Below are 25,197 nucleotides of genomic sequence, written 5' to 3'. Positions count from 1 at the left end.
TCTGAACGAAGGAGAGCGCTGCGCACACACCAAGCCCTTCCCACTACTCCGCTGCCTTCCAGTCACAGATGCGGAAGTAGGTGGGTGAATCGTCCATTTCCAGGAGCGCGTTGCCGCAGCGTTCCGTTTGTCCACAACCCGTTTTGACTCCATATCCCATGAAGGACTGAAGGACCTTTTGCCTCACAATTCTTTGCCACACCCCATAACGACGCAACACTGAATTGGTGATCCGAACTCACACCCTTTCCATGACCAGACGCGGTTCGCTTCAGTTTCCTAATTACCAGAGTGAAGTAACCTTGGTCCAGGAATTGAATACTGGGTACCTTGCTCGCTTATGATAGCGCCGGATTTCAGCCAGAAACTGATCTTCAGTGGTGCATGAACTGTCAGCCACACGACGGACGGATAAGTATCCTTTTACCTCTGTTTTCAAGACTGAGTGAGAGAACACAAACTAATAGAGGTGTTATTTGTTTTGAAAACTCGCCTGTTGCCATGCCATTCTCCCTGCTATTATCCTTGTAAGTGACAACCTGTAGACATAAGGAAGGGGAGGGGGTTAGGAAGTGCATGACTTTGAATCCTGCTGAATGTTTGTTGTGTTTTCGTTGCAGGGCATAGGGAGAGAACCCCGAAGATAGAGTCATCACCTTTCTTGCCAAACGGGTTCGAAGTGCATGCGACAACTCTGTTTTTGTTACCTTTGCCCCTTTTTTCCCTTCCCCGGTAGGGGTGTCATCTGTGCCGTAAAGACAATCTGCGCGCAGGTGTCACCTCTTAGGGGAGGAGATTAACTAGCATCGTTCCTGCTGTACCCGGCTTTCAGGTTAGTGGCTCTCGCTATATACTAGACCACGACATTGACAGAGAAGAAGTCGCATACAAGCCGGTGCAGACAGTCCTGAAAGGTGAGTGAGGTTAAAATGTATCTTTAAATAATAACGTTTTTAGTAGCTTCCGAAAAGGGAGCAGACCCGGTTCCTTTCGTAGGGTATCCAGCAGTTGGTTCCAAAGTCGTGGCAGAGTGAATGAGATAGCTCGTCCACCCATGGAGACCAAGTTGCTCCTAGGGCAAGCTAGTTGAAAAGCATCAGTGGAGCGAAGAACTCGCCCTGGCACATATTTAACCAAACGTTCCCTTATGTAGCTAGGGGCTTGGCCATAGAAGGTTTTGTGGGCAATGCACAGGCCTTTGAATTTAGCGCGCTGTCTGACAGGCAACCAGAGTAGCTTACGCAGCAGGGGAGAAGCATGGGTCCTCCTAGGGAGGCTAAAAATCAATCAGCCTGGCAGCGTCGTTCTGTACAACCTGGAGTCTATTCGTCAGTTTCAGAGGGAGACCTAGATAGAGCGCATTCCCATAGTCAAGGCGCGATAGAATAGTAGCCGAGACAATGGATTTCAAGGAAGAAACTGAAAGGATGGGGATCAGTTTCCTCAGTTGTCTCAGGACACCGGTGCAGATGCCCACCACTGAGTAGACCTGGTGACTCAAAGAGAGTTCTGAATCGATCTTGATTCCTAGACTTTTCACGACTGGAGATGGACGTGGGGGGGCCCCCAAGTTCTTTGGGCTAAAACAAGCCACTCCAGTGGTTGTTAATTGCTGGGATGAGGAGAACCTCCGTTTTGTCAGGGTTAATTTTCAAGGAATTAACCGTCATCCAGTTAGTGATAAATCTTAGAATGTTTTGAACTGTCTCTTGAGCATGGGCCGAGTTGTCGATCCTCAGGATAAGCTGAGTATCGTCAGCATAGTTAAAAACTCGGCAATCCAGTTTGGCCAGTGTAGTCACTAAGGGCTGCAAGTATATATTAAACAGCAGGGGGGATAATGCAGAGCCCTGCGGCACACCACAGGGGATATCACCTCTATTTGAAATATGGTCACCGAGTTGAACACTTTGCGATCGTCCAGATAGAAAGGATTTTAGCCAGTTGTAAACGGGACCTCTAAATCCCAAACCCGCCACTCGAGTCAGTAGGATAGAATGACTGACCGTGTCGAATGCTGCGGAGAGATCTAGGAGTACAAGGGCACTCGGTTCTCTGTTATCAGCCTTTAGTCTGAGGTCGTCCAGAACAGATAACATAACTAGCTCCGTACTATGGTGAGCTCTGAAGCCGGCCTGGCGTGGATGGAGTAGCTCAAATTTTTCAAGAAAGCCGGATATCACTTTCAAGACATGCTGCTCTATGACCTTGGCCAGGAAGGGGAGCTGTGAAATAGGCCTATAGTTTTTCAGCTCAGCCTTGTCAGCTCCAGGCTTTTTCAGTAGGGGAATGACCCTAGCCTCCTTCAAATTGGATGGTACCTGGCCAGTGGCCAGGGAGTTATTAAGAAGTGTGAGGAACTGACAATCCAGAACTGGGAGGGCCATCTGGAAGATCCTAGGTGGGCATGGATCAGCCGGTGAGCCTGATTTGGTTTTATTTATCAAGGATGCCAGAACTTCTGAGTCCATAGGGGGAAAGTCCGTAAGGGATTGAACTGATGGGGTGGAAGACGGAGCCAGTTCCTGGGTACTCAGGGCGATAGGAGAACTATCGATCTCATGGAGAATCCCTTTCACTTTCTGAAGAAAGAAGGTCTGCAAGGTGTTGACGGCAAAAGGTATTAAAGTTGAGTTGGCATCGACCTTTTTGCTGAGTTCCTTTTAGGTTCCTGAATGTTTCCCTCTGTTTATTAGGGGCATCTGTAATCCGAGCCTCATAATATTCAGCTTTCCTAGAGGTAATAGATTTCTTATACAGGGCCAGAGCAGCTTTATAAAGGATCAGATCAGAGGGCCTATAGGCCTTCCTCCACTGTCTCTCCACTTTACGCAAGCTCTGTCTATTTACCCGCAAGGCTTCATTGATCCAGGGAGCCCCTTTACGTTTGGGCTTTATTCTTTCCCTACGTTCTGGAGCTAAATGGTCAATAGCTGATTGAAGGATGTCATTAAGGGATTGGCTGGCTATGTCGATGTTAGTGTGGCCCCCCTCTGGCCAGCATAACGGGAGTCTCTGAAGGATGTCGGTGAGATTTCCCGACTGGATCTTATGCCAGCTTCGCACCCTCCTCCATTCCACAGGAGATTGGGTGGTGGGGCTATCCAAAGGGACCCAGTTCAGTCTCCTGACACCTAGCATTGACAAATCCAACAGGTCTGGTTTTAATGTGCTAGCCCATGCAAACAGCATTCGCTAGCCTGGCACTTCGGGATGGGATGTTCTCATGAGGAGCAGAGTCAAGGCTCATTTACATATGGCTGGATCCCAACAGAGGTTCCACAGTCAGCAAAAGAACAATGGTTTGGGATGCTGCCCCCGAACAAGTGCCAGTGGTTAGACAAATTGCAAGCTTTTCTCCCATCACTTTTTGTGTGCTTGATTTTCCGTCCTAGGTGGCAAGAGTATGCCCAGATGTGGGTCCTGTGCTCACTGTGCCACTGGAATCAAGCTATACCTGGCAGATGAACTCTTATCAAAACTGGTCTTAGGTTGCTTATGTTCCGGTTCGGTGAGGACTTGGCCTAGCAGTTCGAGCTGGACTGTACCCATGAGAATCAGGGTCAAGGCTGAATTGTATCCATGATTTGGGTCTAAATTGAGGTGGTATGGTGGGAAAGAGAACGATTGGTTGAGTTGCCCTACACTGCTTGTAGTGCGGTTCAGTGAGAACCTGGCTTGGCAGTTTGGGCTGAACTGTTCACATCCGGTGCATGGTCAAGGCTGATTTGTGTATGGCTGGGTCCACACTGTGGATGCACAGTGAGCAAAAGACGAATGGGTTGTGATGCTACCCCGAGCAATTGCCAGTGGTTAGTCAAATCGCAAGCATTTCTCCCATCATCTTTGGTGTGTTTGATTTACTGCCCTAAGTAGCTAGGGTATGTATCACCAGATCTGGGTCCTGTGCTCACTGTGCCACTGGAACCAAGCAACACCTGGCTGATAAGCTCTTATCAAAACGGATCCTAGGTTGCTTAAGTTCCAGTTCGTGATGACCTGGCCTCGCAGTTCGAGCTGGAGTGTAACCATGAGAATCAGAGTCAAGGCTGATTTGCACTCATGATTTGGGTCCAAATTGAAGTGCAATGTGGGAAAAAGAAAGATGGGTTAAGATGGTACCCTAAGAGATTTCCAGTGGTTAGACAAATTGCAAGCATTTCTCCCATCGTCTTTTGTGTGTTTGACAAGCAGACACTGGGCCAGCAGAGTCAGTATAAGCATCTTGAATCTGTCCGTCACCATGAAGGCGTTTGGAGCGCAGTGATCTAAAATAGGATTAAGGGCTCTGTTTTACTTCAGCTTGAAGAAATATCAGGAGTAATGGCCAGTCCACGTTTCCGGTTCCCAGACCAGGACCCTCTCAATGGTTGCTTTGGCCAAAGAGCCTGCAGTTATTTGAACAAGCTGGAGAGATGCTCTAGTGTGGATCCAATTTCCTGTGTAACTACCAAAACCAATTTGTGCGAATTTAACTTGAGGTGGATGCCAAAAGAATTGAATTATTTGGATATACTGATTAATTAATGCTCTCCCACCTCAAACATAACAGAATTAAAAACTGAATAGACAGAGATATTAAATTACTTATATTGTGGGGGAGGGGGGGGACACAGTCCAAGACTGAAACCATCCAATCTACAAGTACACAATGAATCTGGCTGCCTATGACTCCTACTTATGAGAAGTAACTATCAAGCACATTAGACAGTCACAATTAGACACAATCCATAAACACAAAATAAAATCACAAACCCATACAAGCCCAGTAATTCCCGCCATGCTTACGGCTTGGATTATGTCCACAGTTTACATGGCATTATTCCAAGATTACATAATGATGTTTGTCTGCAGAATAATGATGAAGTTTATACACGTGGAGTGGAGGGTGGATTTGGTTGAAGAGGATATACTGGTGAACTGGTTAAACAAATTTGAACTAAAAGACAAATGTAAATGGCAATAAAGACAACTCGGCCAATGCTTAAAAGTACAGCCTGTCCTGTATTAAAGCAGATGATACTACAGAAATCATTAATTAAAAATTACTTCAAACAAGGCCCTGATTTCGGTCTTCTTGAACTGATAATGGAGCAAAGACTTCTAGAGAGAGAATACTTCTTAGAGAACTGGTCGACCTTGCTTAGCACGCATGACAAATACATAAGAAAAGGGAGATAAAAATTATTTTATTTTAAAATAGCGAATGATTAGTATTGAGCAGGACTACTTCCACATAACGAGCATTGGAGGTGTAGCCAGGAGGGACACAATGACATGCATGTCCTTTGGCAATGGCTCAGTATTCATAAGCAATGGACAAATACATGGAATAATTTGTTGGGACATTCAGCACAACCATCCCATCATCTTCCCACCTAATTATTCTACATTGATATGACAGAAGTAATAAGACTTAACACCCCAAGTAGTAGATGGCAGATTGGCCGCAGTCAACATAAGTATATTAAAACATTAGAGATCAGCATATGAAATGAAAGTGACAGAATGGATGGTGTAATCCATTTATTAAGCCATATATAGTGAAACTATGTCACAAAGGGAATAATACTAGGTTCCAAGTAAATCATCTCTGCAAAGGGTTCTAAGTATAATGTGAACAGAAGAGGAGAAAGGGGACACCCCTGATGTGTACCCCTACTTACAGTTATTGATCGCGATAGCTCTCCATTTGCTTCAACCCTGGGCGATGGCAAATGATTTGTCTTTTGAATTGCAGTAATCATGATTTCTGGGATTTTAAAACATCTAAGGACCTTCCACAGATAGGAACCCAGTTAACCTGGTCAAAAGCTTTGGCTGCAACTAAAGTGACAATTGTTAGTGGATGATCTACAGCTGTGGCAAAATCTATGACCCCTACCAACAAGTGAGTTAGTTTGTTCAGTTGCCTGCCCGGTATAAACCCCTTTTGGTCCTTGTGTATTAGTTGTTGCATATGGTTGGCTATCCTTTCTACTACTATCTTTGCAAAGATTTTGCAATCTCTGTTCAACAGGAATATTGAATCAGCTCGGGTCAGAGACTTTCCTCGTTTTAGTGTTATCACAACTATGCCTCAGCCCAGGAAGCTGACGGCTGATGCCCAGTTAAATAGATGTTGTTAAACAGTGCTGCCAAATAAGGTGTAAGGTCCAGAGCGAATATTTTATTTATATTCTGCTGGTTTCGCATTTGGACCTGGGGCTTTCCCATTCTTTAGCAGCTTAATTTGGGCAACAATCTCTCTTTCCATGATTGCTCCCCGTAATCTCTTGGAATTGGGGTTTCGAGAGACTTGGTAGTTTTTATCAGCCAGCCAGCTCTTGATGTATGAAAGGTCAGGCTGTAGATTTTCCTGGTATACCAAATGTAGGCTATTAGCCAGTTCCTCCTTAATCTCTGCCATTATAGAAAGAAGCCTTGATGTTACCGCCTGTTCCATTCAGTGGATAAAATTCCTATAGTTATCGGATCTTGTTTTCCAAGCAAGATGTTTCCCACTATTTTCCCCATAATCAAAATGCTGTAACTACCTTGCTTTGCATTTAGCCAATGACTTCTTATAAAGGTAGGTCTTGTAATAATTTTGTATCTGCTCATGCTCACCCCTTAATACCCCACAGTTGCTGGCAGAGAGGGTAACACTTTCTTGTAGTTCCATAGTTTTTAAATCCAAAGCCTGCCTTAGCTCCTCCTGCCTGTACGCCCCTTCCGATGATTACATTGTGCAGCTTTTTTATGGCACACCCTCATGTTTGCTTTGTAGGTGTCCTATTAAACCTCTAGGCCAGGAGAACCTAAATTATCTTTAAAAAAAACGTTGGGTCTGGGCAGATAAGTCGCGGGTTTTCTCTTTATCGTTTAGCAAAGTACTATCCACGGTCCACCTGAGTTTTGGCCTGTTTACTGGGAAAGCAATTGAATGGGTAACTGCTGCATGATATTATACAGAGGCTTGGTGATGGACCAGAGCTTGCACTTGATCTAAAATGGTATTGTCAAGGTGGAAGTGGTCACTGTGGTAGTGGGGGCCATACTTTTCACAGTGAAAAGTAAAGACTTTCCGTGTGCCCAATACCTACCGGCCAATATCTGTAAGGCCAAGCCCCTTCATCATATAAGTAATCTTTGAAATTATTTTCTTCATCACTATAAAGTTGGTTCTCTATGCAGATGACATCCTTCCAAATACTTCTGATCCTCATATCACAAACCCCAGGCATTATGACTTAACCCAGGAGTTTGGCCAGCTTTGGGATACCAAATTAACCTGGATAAAACAGAGGCGATGTCATGGTCTAAAGTAGGATACCCGCATAATTTGAAGCATCAAATCAGATATCTAGAAGGTCATGGCCAATTGCCAAGAAAGATGCCCGCACACTAACGCGGCTCCAGCACCCACGCCCGGCATCGCATCAATCTGTATAATAATCCGGTAAAGAGAGCCGAAGGGAAGCAGCCCAATAGCCCCGGCAATCTCATGGGCCGATTGAAGTGGGCAGCTGACACCCGGAGCCAAAGACGCAGCCTGAAACTAACGACCCGGGAGGCCTAGGCGAGAGATGCACCACGAGCGGTCTGAAAATATCTAATCACCGGTGGTCCTCACGGCAGAGGTGCACAGCTCCGTCGGATATAAGATCGACTCGGGCGAGTGCACCAAGTGAAAAGGAGAGCTTGTTCCGCCGGGCGGGGGTGCTGGCTGCCCTGCAGGCCTTCTGTACCGATTCAGGTGCTCAAAGCCACCTCCAGAAAGGAGAAGGGAAGACATCGCCTGCTCAACGCATTCTCCACAGCCTGGCAAGCGAAGATAGAAGCACAGCACAGAGGAAGTGGCCGCTGCTCCCGGCTGCAGAGCAGGTGTGGGTGAAGAGCCAGCCCGCACCAGGTGAACTCGTAAAAATAAATTGACCCGGCCGGTCAGCAACGCTGCGCAGTCCCGACAAACATCCGTGAGTCGTGCCCTTGGAGGATCGGATGTTAGTAGAACAGAGAGGCGGCGCACAGCCTTGATCCAGGCATGGGGGCAATTGTCAGGGAGCCCCGGTGATCCAGTCACATAGTCCAAGCCCCAGTGTAGAGGATATACTACTGCTCACCGCTAAAGATGTGGGCTTGTGCCCAGACCCAGGAGTGAATAGTCAGGACCCTGTGATAGACTCCGACGGAGACCGGGGCTTGAGCGACAACCCCTGCAACACATCAGCATATGCGGGGCATCTTCAGTACCCAGTAACAACAGCTGCAGGAAGGTGGTGTGCGCCAGGGGGGGGGGGGGCGGGGGGGGGGGAGTGAGCAGCTGAAAACTGACAGGCCTAGTAGGTCCATTGTTCAACGGCCCATGCAGGTGGCGGTGATTAACTGGTGAGCTCCGGCCCACTTGAGTGCTCCCTTGGAGAGCCACAGAGTCCTTGGAGAGCCACAGAGTCCGGCATTGGCGGGAGAAAAGGGAGGCCGCACCTCGCAACAGATAAAGCTGGACACATATGCGAGCCAGCAGGGGAATGACGTACCAGCGAAAGGCGCAGAGGAAACACGAAGTGGAGGTACAATGACACAGAAAGATGGGAAACAAGATGACCTGACGCTACAGGACATCATGTCCGCAATCACTACGGTGCGCACCTCTCTAGAATCCAGGATGGATTTGGTTTCCCATCAGGGCGGACATTCGTTATTCAACTCAGCATGCTGGCTAAAATGGGCATCTGAATGAGCACACCGACCGGGAACCCTCGCACCAGCATGACCGTTATGCTATATTAATTTACTTGATTCATAATTAGCAGTGTCTGTATTGTGAATAGCCTACCTGGCCTGACCACTTCAAATTTATCAACTCTAACGTGAGACTTTTTGTGAATTACCTCAGTCAGTTACTGTCTCTTGATATGCCATCTGAGTGCGATTTCTCCCTCATGCAATGAAGTTTTGTATTCTTTGTGCCTTATCTTCATTTATTGTAGAGGAATTCTTCCTTGTGATACAGATATTTTATTGAAAACTAGTGGACGCTCTCATATTTGATGTTTTGTCCTGATGATGACCCTTCAAGCTCTATTGGGTCAAAACGCTGTCGACGCTGAGATGTGGCTCTAACTGAAGAGGACACATTTTTCTGCTGTGTTTTTCTGTTTTGTCCAGAACCTTGATTTTGTATTTTTTCCCCTCAGCCACTTTTTTGTCTGAATACACATTGTATTGTCTGTATTTTTAGCACTGTTTGTGTAACCCGATGAGCGCCATCATTGTTGTGTGTATGTGCTTTTGATTGTTTATTTGGCTAATACATTTTCTAAGTTAAGAAATTGCCTGTACATGGGTACCATGTGCCTTCTCAGCTTGTTGGCACCTCTTTTTCTCCTCTCCATTGTATTTTCCATTATGTTAGTGTTCTTTTTCTTTACTTTTGTCTATTCCCCAAATTCTTTTTTATTCTAAGTGGTTTACTTGAACCATTATTTGGATTCTAGTGTTGTTTAGCCCCTGGTTCAGGTCTTAGGGCTGCCCCTGTTGTTTTTAACTACTGAAGCTACAGGACATCATGTCTGCAATCACTACGGTGTGCATCTCTCTAGAATCCAGGATGGATTCGGTTTTCCATCAAGGCGGATATTCGTAACAAAAATGCCAGAGTCAAAGAAGTTGGGGCCACCACTAACTCACTAGTGTCCGATACATCCCTACTCAAACAGCAGGTCAAAGATTTGCAAATAAGTACGTAGAGAATGGAGAACCAGCTGGACAACTATGCAGGGAGAGCTTGGCCCAACAACGTCCGAATTCTGGGCGTTCCGGAGAGAGCGGAGGGCCCAGCAACAGATCTCTTCTAAGAAGATCTAGTCATTAACCACCTAAAACCCACAGGCCTAACTAGATACTTTTTGATAGAAAGAGCACACAAGGTACCCGAGAGAGGGAGACCGAGGACGGGCGCACCCCCAAGGCCCATTCTAGTGCGGGTGTTCAACTTCTGTGACAGAGATGTCATTCTCCAAGCAGCACGCAAAACTCCACCGATCAGTTTTGAAAATAAGCAAAATCACATTTTTTCCTGATTTCACGCTCAAAGTACAGAGACACGCAGTAGTTTCTTGGAAATTAAAAAGGCCCTACAGGAAAAAAAACTCAAATACGCCATGTTGGGCCTGATTCACAGAACTAACTTAAGACAAATTCCTAAACTTACTGCAATTTTGGTATTCACAGAAGGCACTTACTCATTTTGGTATTCACAGAAGGCACTTACTAATTTCGGTATTCACAGAAGTTATGAGTCCTAACTTTAGGACTCCTAAATGCCTTCTGTGAATACCGAAAGTCTTAAAGTTAGGATTTTTCTCAGTTTAGGAGTAGTAAAGTTAGGACTCCTAACTTTAGGACACCTAAATGCCTTCTGTGAATTCCGAAAGTCTTAAAGCTAGGATTTTTCTCAGTTTAGGAGTCCTAAAGTTAGGAGTCCTAACTTTACTACTCCTAAACTGAGAAAAATCCTAATTTTAAGACTTTCCTTATTCACAGAAGGCATTTAGGAGTCCTAAAGTTAGGACTCCTAACTTCTGTGAATACCGAAATGAGTAAGTGCCTTCTGTGAATACCAAAATGAGTAAGTGCCTTCTGTGAATACCAAAATGGTAGTAAGTTTAGGATTTTGTCTTAAGTTAGTTCTGTGAATCGGGCCCGTTGTTCCCTGCTAAATTGAGGGTCGATGCGGAGGACAAGGTGTGGTTCTTCTCTAATCTGGAGGAATCATGGGACTGGCTGGAGGGCTGGCGCACCGTCGGAAAGCGTACCCAGACCGGCAAACGTGAACGAATAACCCTGCCCAGCAAGCAGGGAGAAGTATCAGACGACTCAGGCTCAAGTCCCATAGCGCAGGTACGAAATGGTGACACTAATGAATGAACAGAAACAATTTGGGGCCTTGGGAGAGACAAAAATATGGTTAACCTAAACTGAGAACACCTTACGCAGAATTACACTCTTTACCGAAATAAGATGCCACCCGGGTGGCAAACGTACGTACTGGAGTGGAGTGGCATCCTTCTCCCACCAAGCCATTTAATAACCTCGAATGTTATTCACTGATGCCAGGGCGGGGATCGGCCCACGCACCAACGAGTTCCAGGGGTGGGTGACAGGCACTCTGCAGTGTTAGGGAGGCAGGTGGTTGTGGATCCACTGTGCAGGGAAGCAGGGTGGGGAGGTTGGGCTTATTCAGGTTGGGGATGGGGGGACTTAAGCTATGTTCTAGCTAAGTCATTGCGACAGGGAGGGAGAAAAATAACGCGATCTTGGGTCTGAAAAAGAGTAATGCGGGGATTCTTGGTCCTGGGCTGGTCATGGTACGGGCACCGCACACATAATCCAATATTTCGCAATCCACATAACATACATATATCACTACAGATAGTAGGATGGGAAGGGCCCTCCAGTTCTTCACCTGGAATGTGAATGGACTTGGAGACAAACTCAAATGGGGGATAGTCCTTCAGTATCTTAAACGTCAGATGCCCGAAATAGTCCTATTGCAGGAAACACACCTTGTCGGTAATACCTGCAAGGCTCTAGATCGATGGGGATATAAACTCATAGCCCATGCATGGTTCACCTTTGGCTCCCATGGAACAGGCATTCTCATCCATAAGAACTGCCCATACCTGGTCCGTAAAACATGGGTGGATATCAAGGGCAGATTTGCAGCTGCTACCAGTATATGGGAAGGGAAACCTCCTAGCGTGTCCATCTATGTCCCCCCTGCCCTACAACAACCAACGTAAGCGAGCCTCAGTAAATTCATTCTAGATCTCCTTGTGGGGACTTTAGTAATAGAAGGAGATTTTAACCTGACGGTGAATGGAATGATCGACGGCCCCCATGGCAAGACCCCGACTATAGATCAAAATTAGCACACTTCCTCTAGGCCCTTGGCCTTGTTGACATCTGGAGACATCTTAACCCGACGACCCACCAGTTCACCTTCCACTCGGGAGCCCATGATAATCAGTCGACATCTGAAACATCCTAACTTACTTAAACAAGGCATCTTAATATAAGACACACGCACTGTCCCCAACGGACAACAAAACCAACAACTGCAAATAAGAAAAATAGAGTCACTTAAAACATCAAAACCAACTGTCCAGAGAGCATAGTCGCTACTCACTCAACCTAGCATTTCACCAGCACCATCATCGGCCTCGGTCCACAGACCCCACAGCACCCAGACACGCAAACGAATCACACGTCAGCCCAGAGGCTGCATCACATTCAAGACGACAGTCTAAAGACCGTACCAAGTTCAAGAGGACAGGCTTTAGCCCCAGACCTTTTTCAAAACGCAAGCCAAATTACCGATTGGTCTGGTCAGACTGCTTACAAACACTCTGTGTTCTTTACAACGGTCCGCAAACCCACCAAATACAAACCAAGTCGGTATTAAACCGTACCAAGACACAGCCCATCGACTTGTGTCGTTCAAGCAAGGCAGTTCAGAAATTGCAGACAAGACAGTCCGAGAACTGCATCAGGACACAGCCCAAAGGCTAGGGCCGACCAAGAATGGCACAATTTTCCCAAGAACCAAGTCACTCATCTGGTGCATTCAGGTTGAGTCAAGTTATTCTCCACTGCTGGCTGGCTCTTCAGACCAAACGGTCAGCTCCAAGGTTTCGCCTTCTCAGGACCCCAGCCGGTGACCACTAGCCGAGGATCCGCCCGATCAGAAGGGCAGGGCAGCTGCAAGAAACAAGCTCGGTCTTGTGTATTTGGGGCCCCGATCAGCCCGACCGACCAGACAACACCCCAGCCCCTACAACCTGATTATGGGTGAGGAGATTACTTCGCGGGGTGCCTGTTCTGGCGCCAACTGAAGGACGGGGCCCTCCAGGGCCACGCGGGTCATTTACACCCACCTGCTATGCCTTCCCCAAAATGAAGAGTCGGTCAGACAGTAGAGAATACAAACTTACTTTATTCAGTATATACTCTGCAGAGGAGCCCAGTCAGGCCTATAACCTAAGATATCTGCCGAGGGGACTGACGCTCCAGGGTACGCTAATAAATAATAAACCCTTCTGGAGATTTCAGCCACGCCTCTAGTTGAAAGTTATCGTCTTGAGCCGGGCGATGAACAAAGGAGGTAGAGCGAGATGAGCTAACACCTGCCAGATGGGTGCTTTATCAGCACTCCAAGGCCACTGTGCAGAGTTTCAGTGTCTCCTAACGTGGGAGCAGAGCTACACATCGAGATTGGAATGCAGAGAAAGAATATCGGTTCATTAGCAAGTCGGGTTACAGCCTTAAACAGGAGAGACAATTATAACGAAATACAGTGTTTTGCTGAGGCAAGCGAGAAGAGGAATAAGGCCTAGTATGAGCACAGCCCAAGCAGTCTTCTAGTGATTGGGAAATACAAAATGGAGTCACACCAGCTAACTAAGCTTAAATGTTGCAAGGATAACTGAGTGGGTTGCACAATGTGAATACAAATAGCGTCTTTTTAGCTACATATTGCTAACCTAACATAGCATGTGTAAGTGCACAATGGGAAGGGGAGTTCCAAACCTAATATCACTCCGAGTGGGATGGGTATGCCCAGACGTGGGTCCCGTGCTCTCCACACCACTGGAGTCGAAGCTTTTCTAGCATATGTGGGGTGAAACCCCGAAACCGGTCCTAGGTTGTTTGTTTCCAGTCCAGGGAGGACCAGACCTGGCAGTTCGGGCTGGACTGTTTTCATTGGACGCTGGGTCAAGACTGATTTGCATTTGACACGGTTCAAACTGGAATGGCATGGTGAGCAAAAAAACGATGGATATAGGCCCAGATCTCCGTATTGGGGTGAATGTATGATATTGTTATTTTTGCATTTTACATCCGTTCAGTAACACATGTATCCAGATAGATGACATAGCTACGGTGGCTATATGATTGACAGTGAAATGAGGATAAACAAAAAAAATGGATGGCCTAAATATGGTGGATAACATCATGCAAGAAGATCATTAATAACCAAGTAGATTAGCACAAATAGGGAATCCATTTCTAAAGCCTGACAAGCAGAAAAAATAACCATGCAAAAGATTGGAACAGATAGCATACAAAATACACTACACATAAAGTAGACTACAAAACTACATTCAGAAGGTGAACGACAATTAAAAATCCTAGAGGTCAATAGAGAACCGAATCGGAGGCTATACATGAGAAGGTATACGGGACAATAGACCGGAGATAGGAAGAGAGGATACTCAACAACAAACAACTTGAGTAATGAAATCACAACTATGTTGTAGGACGGATAAAAAAATTACACTTCTATAACATGAACTACACTTATGTCCTTGTGCAGTTAGGTGATTTGGGGAACAGCATGAACAGTTTTTGATATCAAAAAGCAATTATAGGTCATGAGGGAGATTTGGGGGTTACAAAGAAGGAGGTTCGAGGGAAACATAGAAGAAAAAATATGCCATTAATGTTGAATTGCGACTAATTTATCATGTTAAGTTTAAGAAAGTCATTTTGCCAGACACATGAACGGAGCTTGAGAGGATTTGATGTTAGTAATCAAATATAATACACAGATGTTGTATATTGTTTCACTCATCATTGCTTTTTCGTTCACCATTCTTTAACATTTAAGAACGTGCTAGAAGTCACTGTTTTACAGTGAAATTGTACTGTTAAAAAATAAATTAATAGAGAATTATTGCAAAAAAAAATAATAATAAAGTATCAACATCACCTTTTTAAATACTAGGAAACTGTGTACAAACCCAATATTTGTGGGGCGGTATGCACGGTATTTACTAATAATTGATTACTTTAGCAATTGAATATTATATGCACTGCACAAGCGAAACACTTAAATGATTTCATGCTTAACGTACATGTACAGTGTGGAACTGTACTACAGACACTTTTAATTATTTTCCTACGAAAGTAGAAACATTGAAATTTAGAGGGTTTTCAAAAAGTATCTAATATATTTTCTTACAAGTCATAAGCAATGCACATCAAATTTCATATCAAGTGTCAACAGAAAGCAAAAAAAAAGATACACAAATGCCTTCCTACCTTTTTCGCTGACACTTTCACTTTCTATTTCCACATCTTCCCAACTTGTATATTCTGGTGTTGACACTCCCTCTTCCTCTGAACTACTGACTGACATTTGCCTCTTTTTTCCACCTCTTTTTGATCTATTAGGCTTTGGAGGAGATGGTCGTACTGATTCTGACTGATCAGAACTCAGTGAATCATTTCTCAACATGGACTCCATTTTTTCTCTCTTTGTTTTCCTCATGATAACAGCAGTGCCTGGATCCAGACGGCTCTGCTTTTTTAAGGAATCATGGTTTCTGGAATCCAAGTGCTCTGGAGGAACAGGACTGTGTCTAGGAGTTGGAGGACTATGATTGGGCAGTTGTTTAGAAACTCTTCCATTGCCAGTCCTATCAATAGAGTAGGATCTTTGATTATCAGTAAAAGAGTTTTTATCCTGCGCTCCTGGAGATGGTGAGTGTTTTCCTAACGTATTTATAGGCACCTCTATTTCATCCATTTCTGTGTTTGGTAAAGACACATCACTATGCCGCCTTTCATGCCGGGCCTTGGAAACTTTGGCATGCATGCGCATTTTCTGTTCCTCAGGATGTGGTTTCACTGGATACCTTGCGAGGTTCGGATCACTGCTGTACCGTGCTTGATATTCTTCTGCTCGCCTTCTTTTCTCCTCATCGGTGATCTTACCATCCTCCAGCTTTTCAGGCATGTCCTGATAGTCCTGTGACCTCCCTTTTTCCAATCTCCTGCTCTCCCGCCTTTCTTTATGTTTCCGGTCTTCTGCATGTCCCGCGCCCTGTTGAGGTGAGAATTTTGGCACTCGTTTACGCTCACTTTTAAGAGTGCCTTTTCCATTTTGCTCAGAAGCCATTGTTTCCTTCCTGTGGAGAGACAATATGTGTGTTACTAGATCTAGTCTAATGTATACTGTTTTCTATTGATCTCAAAGCTTTTCTTATTCAGAATAAATCTTTACACAACACCAAATTGTTGAAACCAATGTATTACTTTTGTGTTAGGGACCACACATCATAATTAAATCGCATTCCTTTGTATGCAATCAAAACACTCAATAGGTTTGTGAAACAGCATTCAACACAGAATTATTGTGAAACAGTGTTTCCAAAAAGGTGGGTCAGGATTTTTGCCCAAACTAGTACAACAGCCCACATAGAAAGATGGTCATATGGAACCATACAATTCTGATACAATAGCTTGCTCACCTCCAGTTGAGCGATGATACCAGGTCGGGTTCCAAAACCAATCCACAAGCTGCCAGAATCTTGAGGTACAGACTTTTATTAAATATGTCTTCTAACGCATTTTACAACACCATCAACCCTTCAACTAACACAATGCATTCCAAACTCCACTTTGAGGAAGGAATTGTACTGACTTTTAATCCTAGGCCTCCATCATTGGCACTGGAATTTTCCTTGATTTCGTAAAAGTTAGATAATCTCTTAATCAATTATAGATGACAACATTTTCTTTCCTTTCATATATATAATTCCATTCCAACTGAGCATTCTATCGTTACAGACAAATTGCCACCGCAGCAATATGGTATTTTGTGCTCCTACACCAAAATTGGAAAACAATGAATCGCTGTCCATGTTTCTTAAAGTATACTGGAGGCTGCCCAATATGGCCAGCATGTCGTCATTAAGGTACTTTAGGCCTGATGTACACAAAAATAGTGAGTTGCAAACTGGTTAGTAACTGCTACATAGGGTGTTTTTGATTTACACAGTCGCTAATTGTGTATTTCTTAAAATTGCACACAGCACCAAGGAGTTTGCAATTCCATAATTTTGCAATAGAAAAAAAATGAATTGCTAATTGCAGTTACCAAATCACCATTTCAATGTACTAAGTGTTTGTAATTAGAAAATTCATTAAAAACAGCATTTTGCACATGCAAAATACCATCAATAGGAAGCAGGGGGTAACCAGGCGTAAAAGATAAAAGAAGGGCCCAAATGCATTGCAGTCTTTCGCAACAGCTGGGGAGGGATGTGGCCAATTGGGCAAGATAGTGACTACAATCTATGTAACCTCCACTAACCTCCACTTGGCCACCATGCTGATCTGGTATCATACACTGCAGTAGAAGCCCCTGAAGTTTGCGGGTATGCTGTGGGGGCTTTGCTGCTAGGTGGCTCACATTCTGGTCCCAGAGCCCTACGCATTGACCCTCATGGAGCAGCGTGAGGTGACTGGATGCATTCCATGTAGAGGAGGAGGCAGCGCTGACGAATGAAGGAGGCAGCACCCTGGCCTACCAGGCACACTTTGCCCACAAGTGGCGTGGGTCAGCTTGCCACCCTAGGGCCTGCTTCCAGGGTGGGACAACACAGTGATGGCACCCCTCCCAGGACGGCATGGAACATCTCTAGTTCGCTGCCTCCGGACTGTAGGCCATGAAGTGGTGCTTGAGGCCCATGGCGGCCTTCAGGGGATGGTGTGTGATGAAGCCTGGGGCTGGTCCGTATGAAAAGTCCCTGTGCAATGGTATTATGCAGAAGTGCAGAGAAAGTGTAGAGGAGGACAAGCCCATCACTTCCTGGGCCTTGATGTGGGCTGTGTGGTGAGGTGGCGGAAGTGCCATGTGGATGCAGTTCCCAGCACCAACCACATGAGAGAAGTTGACAAAGATATACAATTTGCTTTCCGCGAGTGACTGGGACATGGTGATAAACTGGTGCACTCTTCTGTTGATGCATCTAAATATGTGATGCAAGCATCAAGACTAGCTTGCCCACGAGATGCCAATGTTGTCAGAGGCGACCTACTGGAAATATCCAGTTGCCATGAAATGTTGTGCAGCAAGTATTTTGATATAGTAAGTTATAGCCTGGGAGCCAGCAGTAAATGAATTAATCTCCTACTCCCAGTCAGCAGCCATGTCAAGGATTACAGAAAGTGGAAAGCAGAACCTGGAAATGGGAGCTTACCTGGATAGTTCCCGAATAGTAATTCTTTGTCTGTAAACCCTCTCTCCTCCTCAAATAGTGACCCACAAAATAAGCAAACTAACAAGCCAGTCACTGACATTGCGAAAGAAGCAAATGTTTGGTGTGCAAATTCATTTCTTATTTGGTCAGTCTGGCTGTGACTGGGTGGTGCAGGAATGAGTTTCAGATGGAGATGGGTGGTGGAGTACTAGTTACTCCTAGTCACTCCTTTCATTAGTGTTGCAAGGGTTGCTAGCCATGTTTTATCATTCCACTGCATCTGCTTTCAATATAACAATTAGAAACAGCATTGGTCTAACATTTAACAGGATTTCATTTTCAGAATAATCCTAATAAAAATGTGGATTGCTATAAAATTCAACGGGATTTGCTTCTTCAATATAAGAAGACTGTGAGGCTCATGTTCTGCACATTTGGTGCAGCTCACGCCTTACCGCCCTTTGGTTGTAACATTGCTCGGTGGCTCAGCGGTTCAGCTGAGGCACTACCTTATCTTGTGATCAGTGATATGTGAGGTGGGGAACCTGTGTTTTCTAAAAGTCTGCTTCCATCTTTAATGTTATGTGTATTTGTAAAGCACACTATCACCAACAAGGGTATCCCGGCACTTAGCATGGGTGTGTGCCTAGTCCTGCCTAGGTTAGGCAGGTTAATTTAAACGTCAGGTTTTCAGCTTGGAGTGCAATTCAAGAAGAGATCAAGAGGATCTGATGTGGAGTTGTAGGTCAATCCATGCTTAAGAGTGATGTAAGAGAATGCCCATCCTCCTGATCAGGTTATGTGCATGTGTGGAATGTGTGTCATTAGGAGTAATGCAGAGAGAAGGTCTCTTAGTGGTTGATGGAAGGGAATTTAACTGTTCAAGTAGGTAGGGCCTAATTGTGCAGTGCCTTGAATGTGTGTGTGAGTAGTTTGAAATGAATGCATTTGTGTATCAAGAGCCAATGGAGTTCACTGAGGTGTGATGTGATGTGAGTTCTATGTGGGCAGTTAAAGGTGCGTCTGGCTGCTGACTTCTGGATGGTTTGCAGGCTATTGTTGAGTTGCTTGATGATCCCAGTGTAGAGGAAGTTCCCGTAGTTCAGCTTGCTGGTGAATAGGGCACGAGTGTCGGTTTTTCTGGTGTTGCTTGGGAGCCATTTGAAGTTCTTTATCAGCATCCTTCAGGGTGTGGAAGCAGGATGCAGTGATGACATTGACTTGTGTGGTAATGTCAAGTTTGTTGTTGATGATTCTGAAGTTCATGGCATGGGTGCTGGGCGTGGATGTCCACCAGTTGGGAGTCCCATGGTGACGTGTTCTTGCCAAAGATCACTACTTCTGTCTTTTCAGTGTTGAACATGATGCAGCTGGCTTTCATACAGTTAGTGACTGCAGTTGTGGAGGTGGTGAACTTGTTTCTTGTGCTGGGAAGTGCTATACGAGGGAGAGTATGAATTGCATGTCTTAGGTGTAGGAGAGGATGTTGATGTTTTGTGCGTAGATGACATTGGCCTGAGGGATCATGTATGCATTGAAGAGAGTGGGGCTGAGCGATGAACCTTAAGGCACTCTGCAGATTCGTTTGTGGGCTTCTGAGGAGTAAGGTGTCAGGATGATAGCCTGTGGTCTACGCATTAAGAAAGAGCAGATCCAGTGGAGAGCGGGTCCTTGTATGCCAATCGAGTGCAGGTGCCTGATGAGTATGGGGTGCAAGACTGCATCAAATACTTCAGAGAGGTCAAGGAGAATGAGGACTGACTTGTCTCCTCTGTGGGAGCGATGAGTGCTGTTTCTGCACTGTGGTTGGGCCTTAATCCAGACTTCTGGTGCCAGGGAGCTGGTGCTTTCTGAGGTGGTAGTTAAGGTGTTGGTGGATTTGTTTCTCTAAGACCTTGCCAGGGTATGGCAAGAGGGAAACAGGCCTGTAGTTGGAGAGCATGGCTAGTTCAGTGGATTGTTTCTTGAGCATGGTCATGATGGTGGCATGTTTCTGGATGTCCAAGAATGTGCCTGAGTTGATGGAGACATTGAGAATGGGTGTTCGTGCTTCACTTATCGGCAGGAGCCCTTAGGTGAAGTTGTGGTGGGGACAAGGGTCAGAGGGCTCCCCGAGTGGATGGTCTTTATGGCAGTGATGGTTTTGATGATGATGACAGTGGGCCATGACTACAGGGTTCATTCTTCAGCTGTGATGGGAAGTTGAGTTAGGATGGTGACGGGGTCTGGTTGAGGATCAAAGTTGCGGTATAAGGAGAGGATTTTGTAACATATGAATTCAGATAATCATTTCTGAAGGTCTTGCCAGGGGTGATGTTGCTGGAGGTAGCAGGAAGCGCTGTGAAAGTTTTGATAATGGCAAAGATTTCCTTGCTGGTGTGTGTGCCCGTGTTGCTATAGTCTGCAAGAGCTCTGCGCTTGGTGTTTTGTATCTGTTAGTGATAGTGTCTTAGGGCAGAAATTAAGACGCCTTGATCACTGATGTCTTTACTCGTTCTCCATTTGAGCTACAGTTGCTTGCTGTACCGTTTCATCAGCCTTAGTTCCTCTGTGTACTGGCCTTCCTGTGGTTGGGCTCTTGCCATTGGGCTGCGCGTGAGGAAAATCAGTGTGTTGGCGCATGTAATGATCCAGATATTGAGGTTCTTGATAGCTTTCAGCAAGTTGCTGGTGTGCTCCATCCACCGCGTGGAGAGGGCCGTGGCCCAGTCCTCTTCTGTTATGCTTTTCCATCTGCAGGGGTGCTTCTGGCTGTTGTAGGTCAGTGCTGGTGCAGGATGGGTATGGCTAAATTGACGATGTTGTTGGCTGTCCAGGTCCTAGTTGCTGGCTTGTCAACTGTAATGTTGCTTATTGAGGAGAAAATTGGGTCCAATAGGTGTCCAGCTATGCGTGTAGGTTCAGTAATATATACTTTCTGCGAGGGGTTTTGAAAGAGCAGGATAGTGGCGCTCAGGCAGGTTAATGGTGTAGTATAATGAGTAAAGGAAGAACAAATGCTTCACAGGGCAACCAGGTCAGGGGAAGACACGAAACCCCTGTATACAGCGTGGGCCAAGAAACTCACACAAACAAATTCAAAACTAAGGCCTGGGCACACGTATAGGGATACAGGTATTACATTTGTGGTGTTAGCTTAGTATAGAAATCAAAAGAGGTCGACACCGGTAGTTCCATGTATTGAATGATGTTTATGCAAGTTTAGAGTTCGTCAATGGAAAAACGCCAGCCGACACATGTTTCGTCAACAGGTATTGGCCTGTGACTCTTCAGGGCTGATTATGCGCTAGTATTTCGTGATCGAAAAACCGGGGATAATTCAAACCCGGTCGACGGGTATTAGTACGAGCAGGGGATGTGGTGATCGATAGGATAAAGAGTCACACGGGCGGGTGCGTCCGTGTTCAGCGGGGCCTGTATGAAGCAGGGTCCAGCCTGTATAAGTCTCTCTTTGAATAGGTTCAGTAATATGTTGGGTGAGGCCGAGGTTTTCTAGAAGGGATGTAGACTTTGGGTCACTGTTGTCTTCAGCATGAAAATTAAGGTCTCTGAGGAAGATGAAGGTGCTGGCATTGATGATGAGGGGTGGGATGAAGTCTGCGATGTCGCTGGGGAAATTGGTGCAGGGTCCTGATGGTCTGTATGCAAGGGTTCTGCCCAGGAAGAAGTTGGTTGTGATGCATGTCTTGAATATGAGGTGTTCCAAATGGTTGGCAGGTATGTCTGTGTAGGTGGTGCAGCTGACAGTGTCTCTGAATATGTTGGTGACTCCGCCTACCTGCTTGTTATAATCAGAGAACCTCCATTGGTTCTTTCTTGTTGTTGCATCTGCAAGCACCGTATGGTAGGCTTTTACATCTCTGAGGGTAATATAAAGTTCATGGCAGGCAGGATCATCTTGGAGCTCTACTACCACATGGACATTTCCACTGGGGCAATATTCTAATGTTAACATCCAGTGACTTCCTTTTGAAAATGAGACAATGGATGTGTATATTAAGCAGCCAGGACATCAGCTTAAAAAAGCCACCGGGAAATCTTTCTCAAATTGTTACATCAATGTAAAGAATGAGAATATGACAATGGAGTGGTTTCGGGATGGTTCACCGGTCCAGACTCATGTCATATATTATTAATAACTTGTGCTGTGCATGGTAGTAAGTCAGGGACTCCTACCAGGTATAGAACAAATGTTATTATTAGCCAATTTATGGAACTCAATTTACCACCTTACGGAAGGATTAAAATCTAAATCTGCACTACAAAGAAATATGGGCTAAACAAGAGTAAATAAAGGGAATCGATGAGGGAATCTGCAAGAATGCGGTAAGAAATTGGGTTATTAGCTGAGAGGGGTGGAAGCCCAATTTCAATAATATAACCAATCCTTGTCAAGGTGAACCACAAAAAGTCAATAAATGAATCTCTGCTGAACCCTCTAGTAGCTTGGCACAAAGCAAGTCAGGCTTAGCTTAAAGGCAATGTGTAAAGTATTTATGCATCCCTAAAACAGTAATAGAGAGAAAACACAACACAAGAAAAATCCCAATTTATAAAAATAGAGTTAATTTTAATAACTAGAATTACATACAAGTAAACAAAATCCAATTAGTAGAACCAGAATTATGAATAGTTAAAGCTTCTAATGAAATCTAGTGCCCAAAATAAAAGTACCAACCGTAGGTATCTGGTCACACAAGACCAAGTCAAAGTCAAATTTTAGGGCCAACTGTTATTGAGTGCAGATCAAAAATAAGGGGTCAATATGACCCAGTCATGGCTTACATTTGCACTTTGAAATGTCAGAAAAGTTCATGAGACGGGAGAGTCTCAGCAGGGCAAGGCACCAGGCTGTATCCGAGGACAAGTCATCAATGACGGGGAGCCACTGGATGAGGTCTTGGTGAAGCTGTCAACTAGGGCAGTAAAAGCTCCTAGGAGAGGAGTCAGGAATGTTTGCCTAAGAGGTTATGATCCTAGATGAGGTGCTGCTCGTTGTCAAGGCCGGTGAAGATTTTTACCTTTGCACTTAGAAGTTTTTCTGGAGTACGGATTCCTCCAGTGGGACAAGGCTGCAGGCTGTAGCTGAAGAGGGCTCCATGAGATCGTGTGCCATCGTTAAGAGATCCTGCTGAAGAGGATTTGGTGCTGCAGAGACATAGCGGGAGCTGCAGTGAAGTCAATCCCACTGATAATGCACCTTCATCGGATCGGCTTGCAGGTGGGTCCCGGTATGCTGTTGGTTCTCAGAGCAGTTTTGGTGGAACATTGTCCAGGGGTTTGGCAAGAGGAGGCCACTTTAGCACCAGACAAGGGGTCTAGGACCTGGGGAGTCATCACTTGGTGGTAGGACTCACTCCAGCAGGGACAGACAGCAGCAGGCAGGATCATTGCAGGTTCTCTGGAGCTTGTTGTGTTCCTGTACTTCACACAGAAGGACAGCCAGCTAGCACTTGGAGTTCCTCTGGTTCAAGGAGCAGGTCCGGTCTTCCTTTCTTCCTGAGGCAGCTGGGCAGTCCCTCCAGCAGCAGGGCAGTTATTCCAACAGCAGGGCAGTCCTTCTTCTGAGTCTTCCACAGGCCCAGAAATGATCTGATTTGGGAACTGAGAGTGCCACCTTTTATCACCAGTGTCAGCGGATGTATGGGAGGTAACACCTGGCCCCTTCCCCTGTTCTTCCTGGGTTTGGCTCCCAAACTTCTGGCATGACAACAAGGCTAGTGTCAGGTCCTGTGTGTGTACTGAAGGCAAGGTCTTTTGACTTTTCCCCACCTACTCACAAACTTAGATTATCACTAATTAACTGTAAAGAGGTGGACTAATAGTCTATGGAAGTGATAGGCCTTACAATAGTGAAAAACGACTTTAGGAGTGATTCGTTATTAGGACATGGAAACCTTAAACACACATGTCCTATGTTTTGAATATGACACTCTTCACTAGGAGCATTTAGGGACCTTAGGGGTGTCTTATGAGTATTAAAAAGGCTTGTTTGGGCCTGAGAAAAGGGCTATTTAACCAGGATGAAATTGCAGTTCAAAACTGCACTACAGGGTGCAGTGAAAGGCCTGGGACATGTTTGAAGTGCTACTTTAGTGGGTTGCATGGAGTGCTGCAGACTCACTATTAGCATTTAATTTACGGGCCCTGGGTTCATGTATTACAGTTTTCTAGGAACTTACCAGTAAATTAAATGTGCCAATTCAGTGAAGATCAATTTTACCATGTTTTAAGTAGAGGAAACATGCAAGTTAGCTCTGGTTAGAGGCAGTAAAGGCAACAAAAATGAATTCAGCAAAATAGGTGGGGGTGAAGCAAAATGTTTGGGGGACTGCCACTCAAAGGTGTCAGGTCTAACAGATGCCCTGTACAAGTCAAAAGGTAATGCATTTTGTGCTGTGTGCTTCGGGCAAAGGAATGGTGAACAAATGAAATTACCTTACATTTTTATGGTTTGAATTGTTGATGAGAAGTCATTCTCAGCCAATATTTATGTATTTATGATTTGGTATTTCTAAAGCACAAACCCAGCTGGTAACCAATGATGAACAGTACAGGTGGCACGCCCCAGAGGGGCTACATATGGAGGGGGTACAGAAGAAGCAGGCAGAGTGATTGAAAGGTGTGAGAAGTCAGCATATCAAAGGAAGTGCTTCTTCAAGAGGTGAGTTTTTATTTTCCTTCTGAACTGTAGGATACGTTGGTGATGTTCTGATGCCAGATGGGGTTTTGTTCTAGATTCTGGGGGTGTAGGCTGATTTCTTCTTCATGAAGTGTTTAGTCACTAATAGTTCCCCAGCAATCTTATACAGCCAACCTGTAAGTTCTTCTCCGCTTCCCCTCAAGCTCTACCCTTTTGCCAACCCACTCACTTCTCAGCAGGATCTCCAGGACCAGAGCTATCCCAACACCACAGTGCTGGGCCCCGTTCCCCCGGGCTCTTCTCACAAACCACAACATTGCTCTCCCACACTTCAATTGAATCTAGACTCGCTGAGATTTCACTGGAGTCACAGGAATCCTGAGAAGATCGGTAACGTCCGTGACCAATCTACCACCTTCCTCACAAGGCGGCCTTCACACCTCTCTAACAAATGGATCTTCACAATCGCTATTGCCCCTCTCACGTGCTCCTTCTTCAGACCACACTGACTCTCTGTAACAA

The 25,197-nt window shown here is 45.3% G+C and overlaps 1 protein-coding gene across 5 annotated transcripts in view; it reads right to left on the bottom strand.

The window, feature by feature from the left end:
- Positions 1-25,197, bottom strand: part of RIMS1 (regulating synaptic membrane exocytosis 1) — a 1,904,179-nt gene that overhangs the window by 1,040,749 nt on the left and 838,233 nt on the right. For all 5 annotated transcript variants that reach the window (XM_085610935.1, XM_085610937.1, XM_085610936.1 and 2 more), the window contains one exon: positions 15,088-15,956. In XM_085610935.1, the coding sequence (XP_085467061.1) occupies positions 15,088-15,956 (869 nt within the window). The remainder of the gene's footprint in view (positions 1-15,087; positions 15,957-25,197) is intronic.

This window comes from Triturus cristatus, chromosome 6 (genome assembly GCF_964204655.1).
Source record: "Triturus cristatus chromosome 6, aTriCri1.1, whole genome shotgun sequence".
Lineage (NCBI taxonomy): Eukaryota > Metazoa > Chordata > Amphibia > Caudata > Salamandridae > Triturus > Triturus cristatus.
Note: the sequence above shows the minus strand (reverse complement) of the source record. Positions and strands in the feature narration are given on the sequence as shown.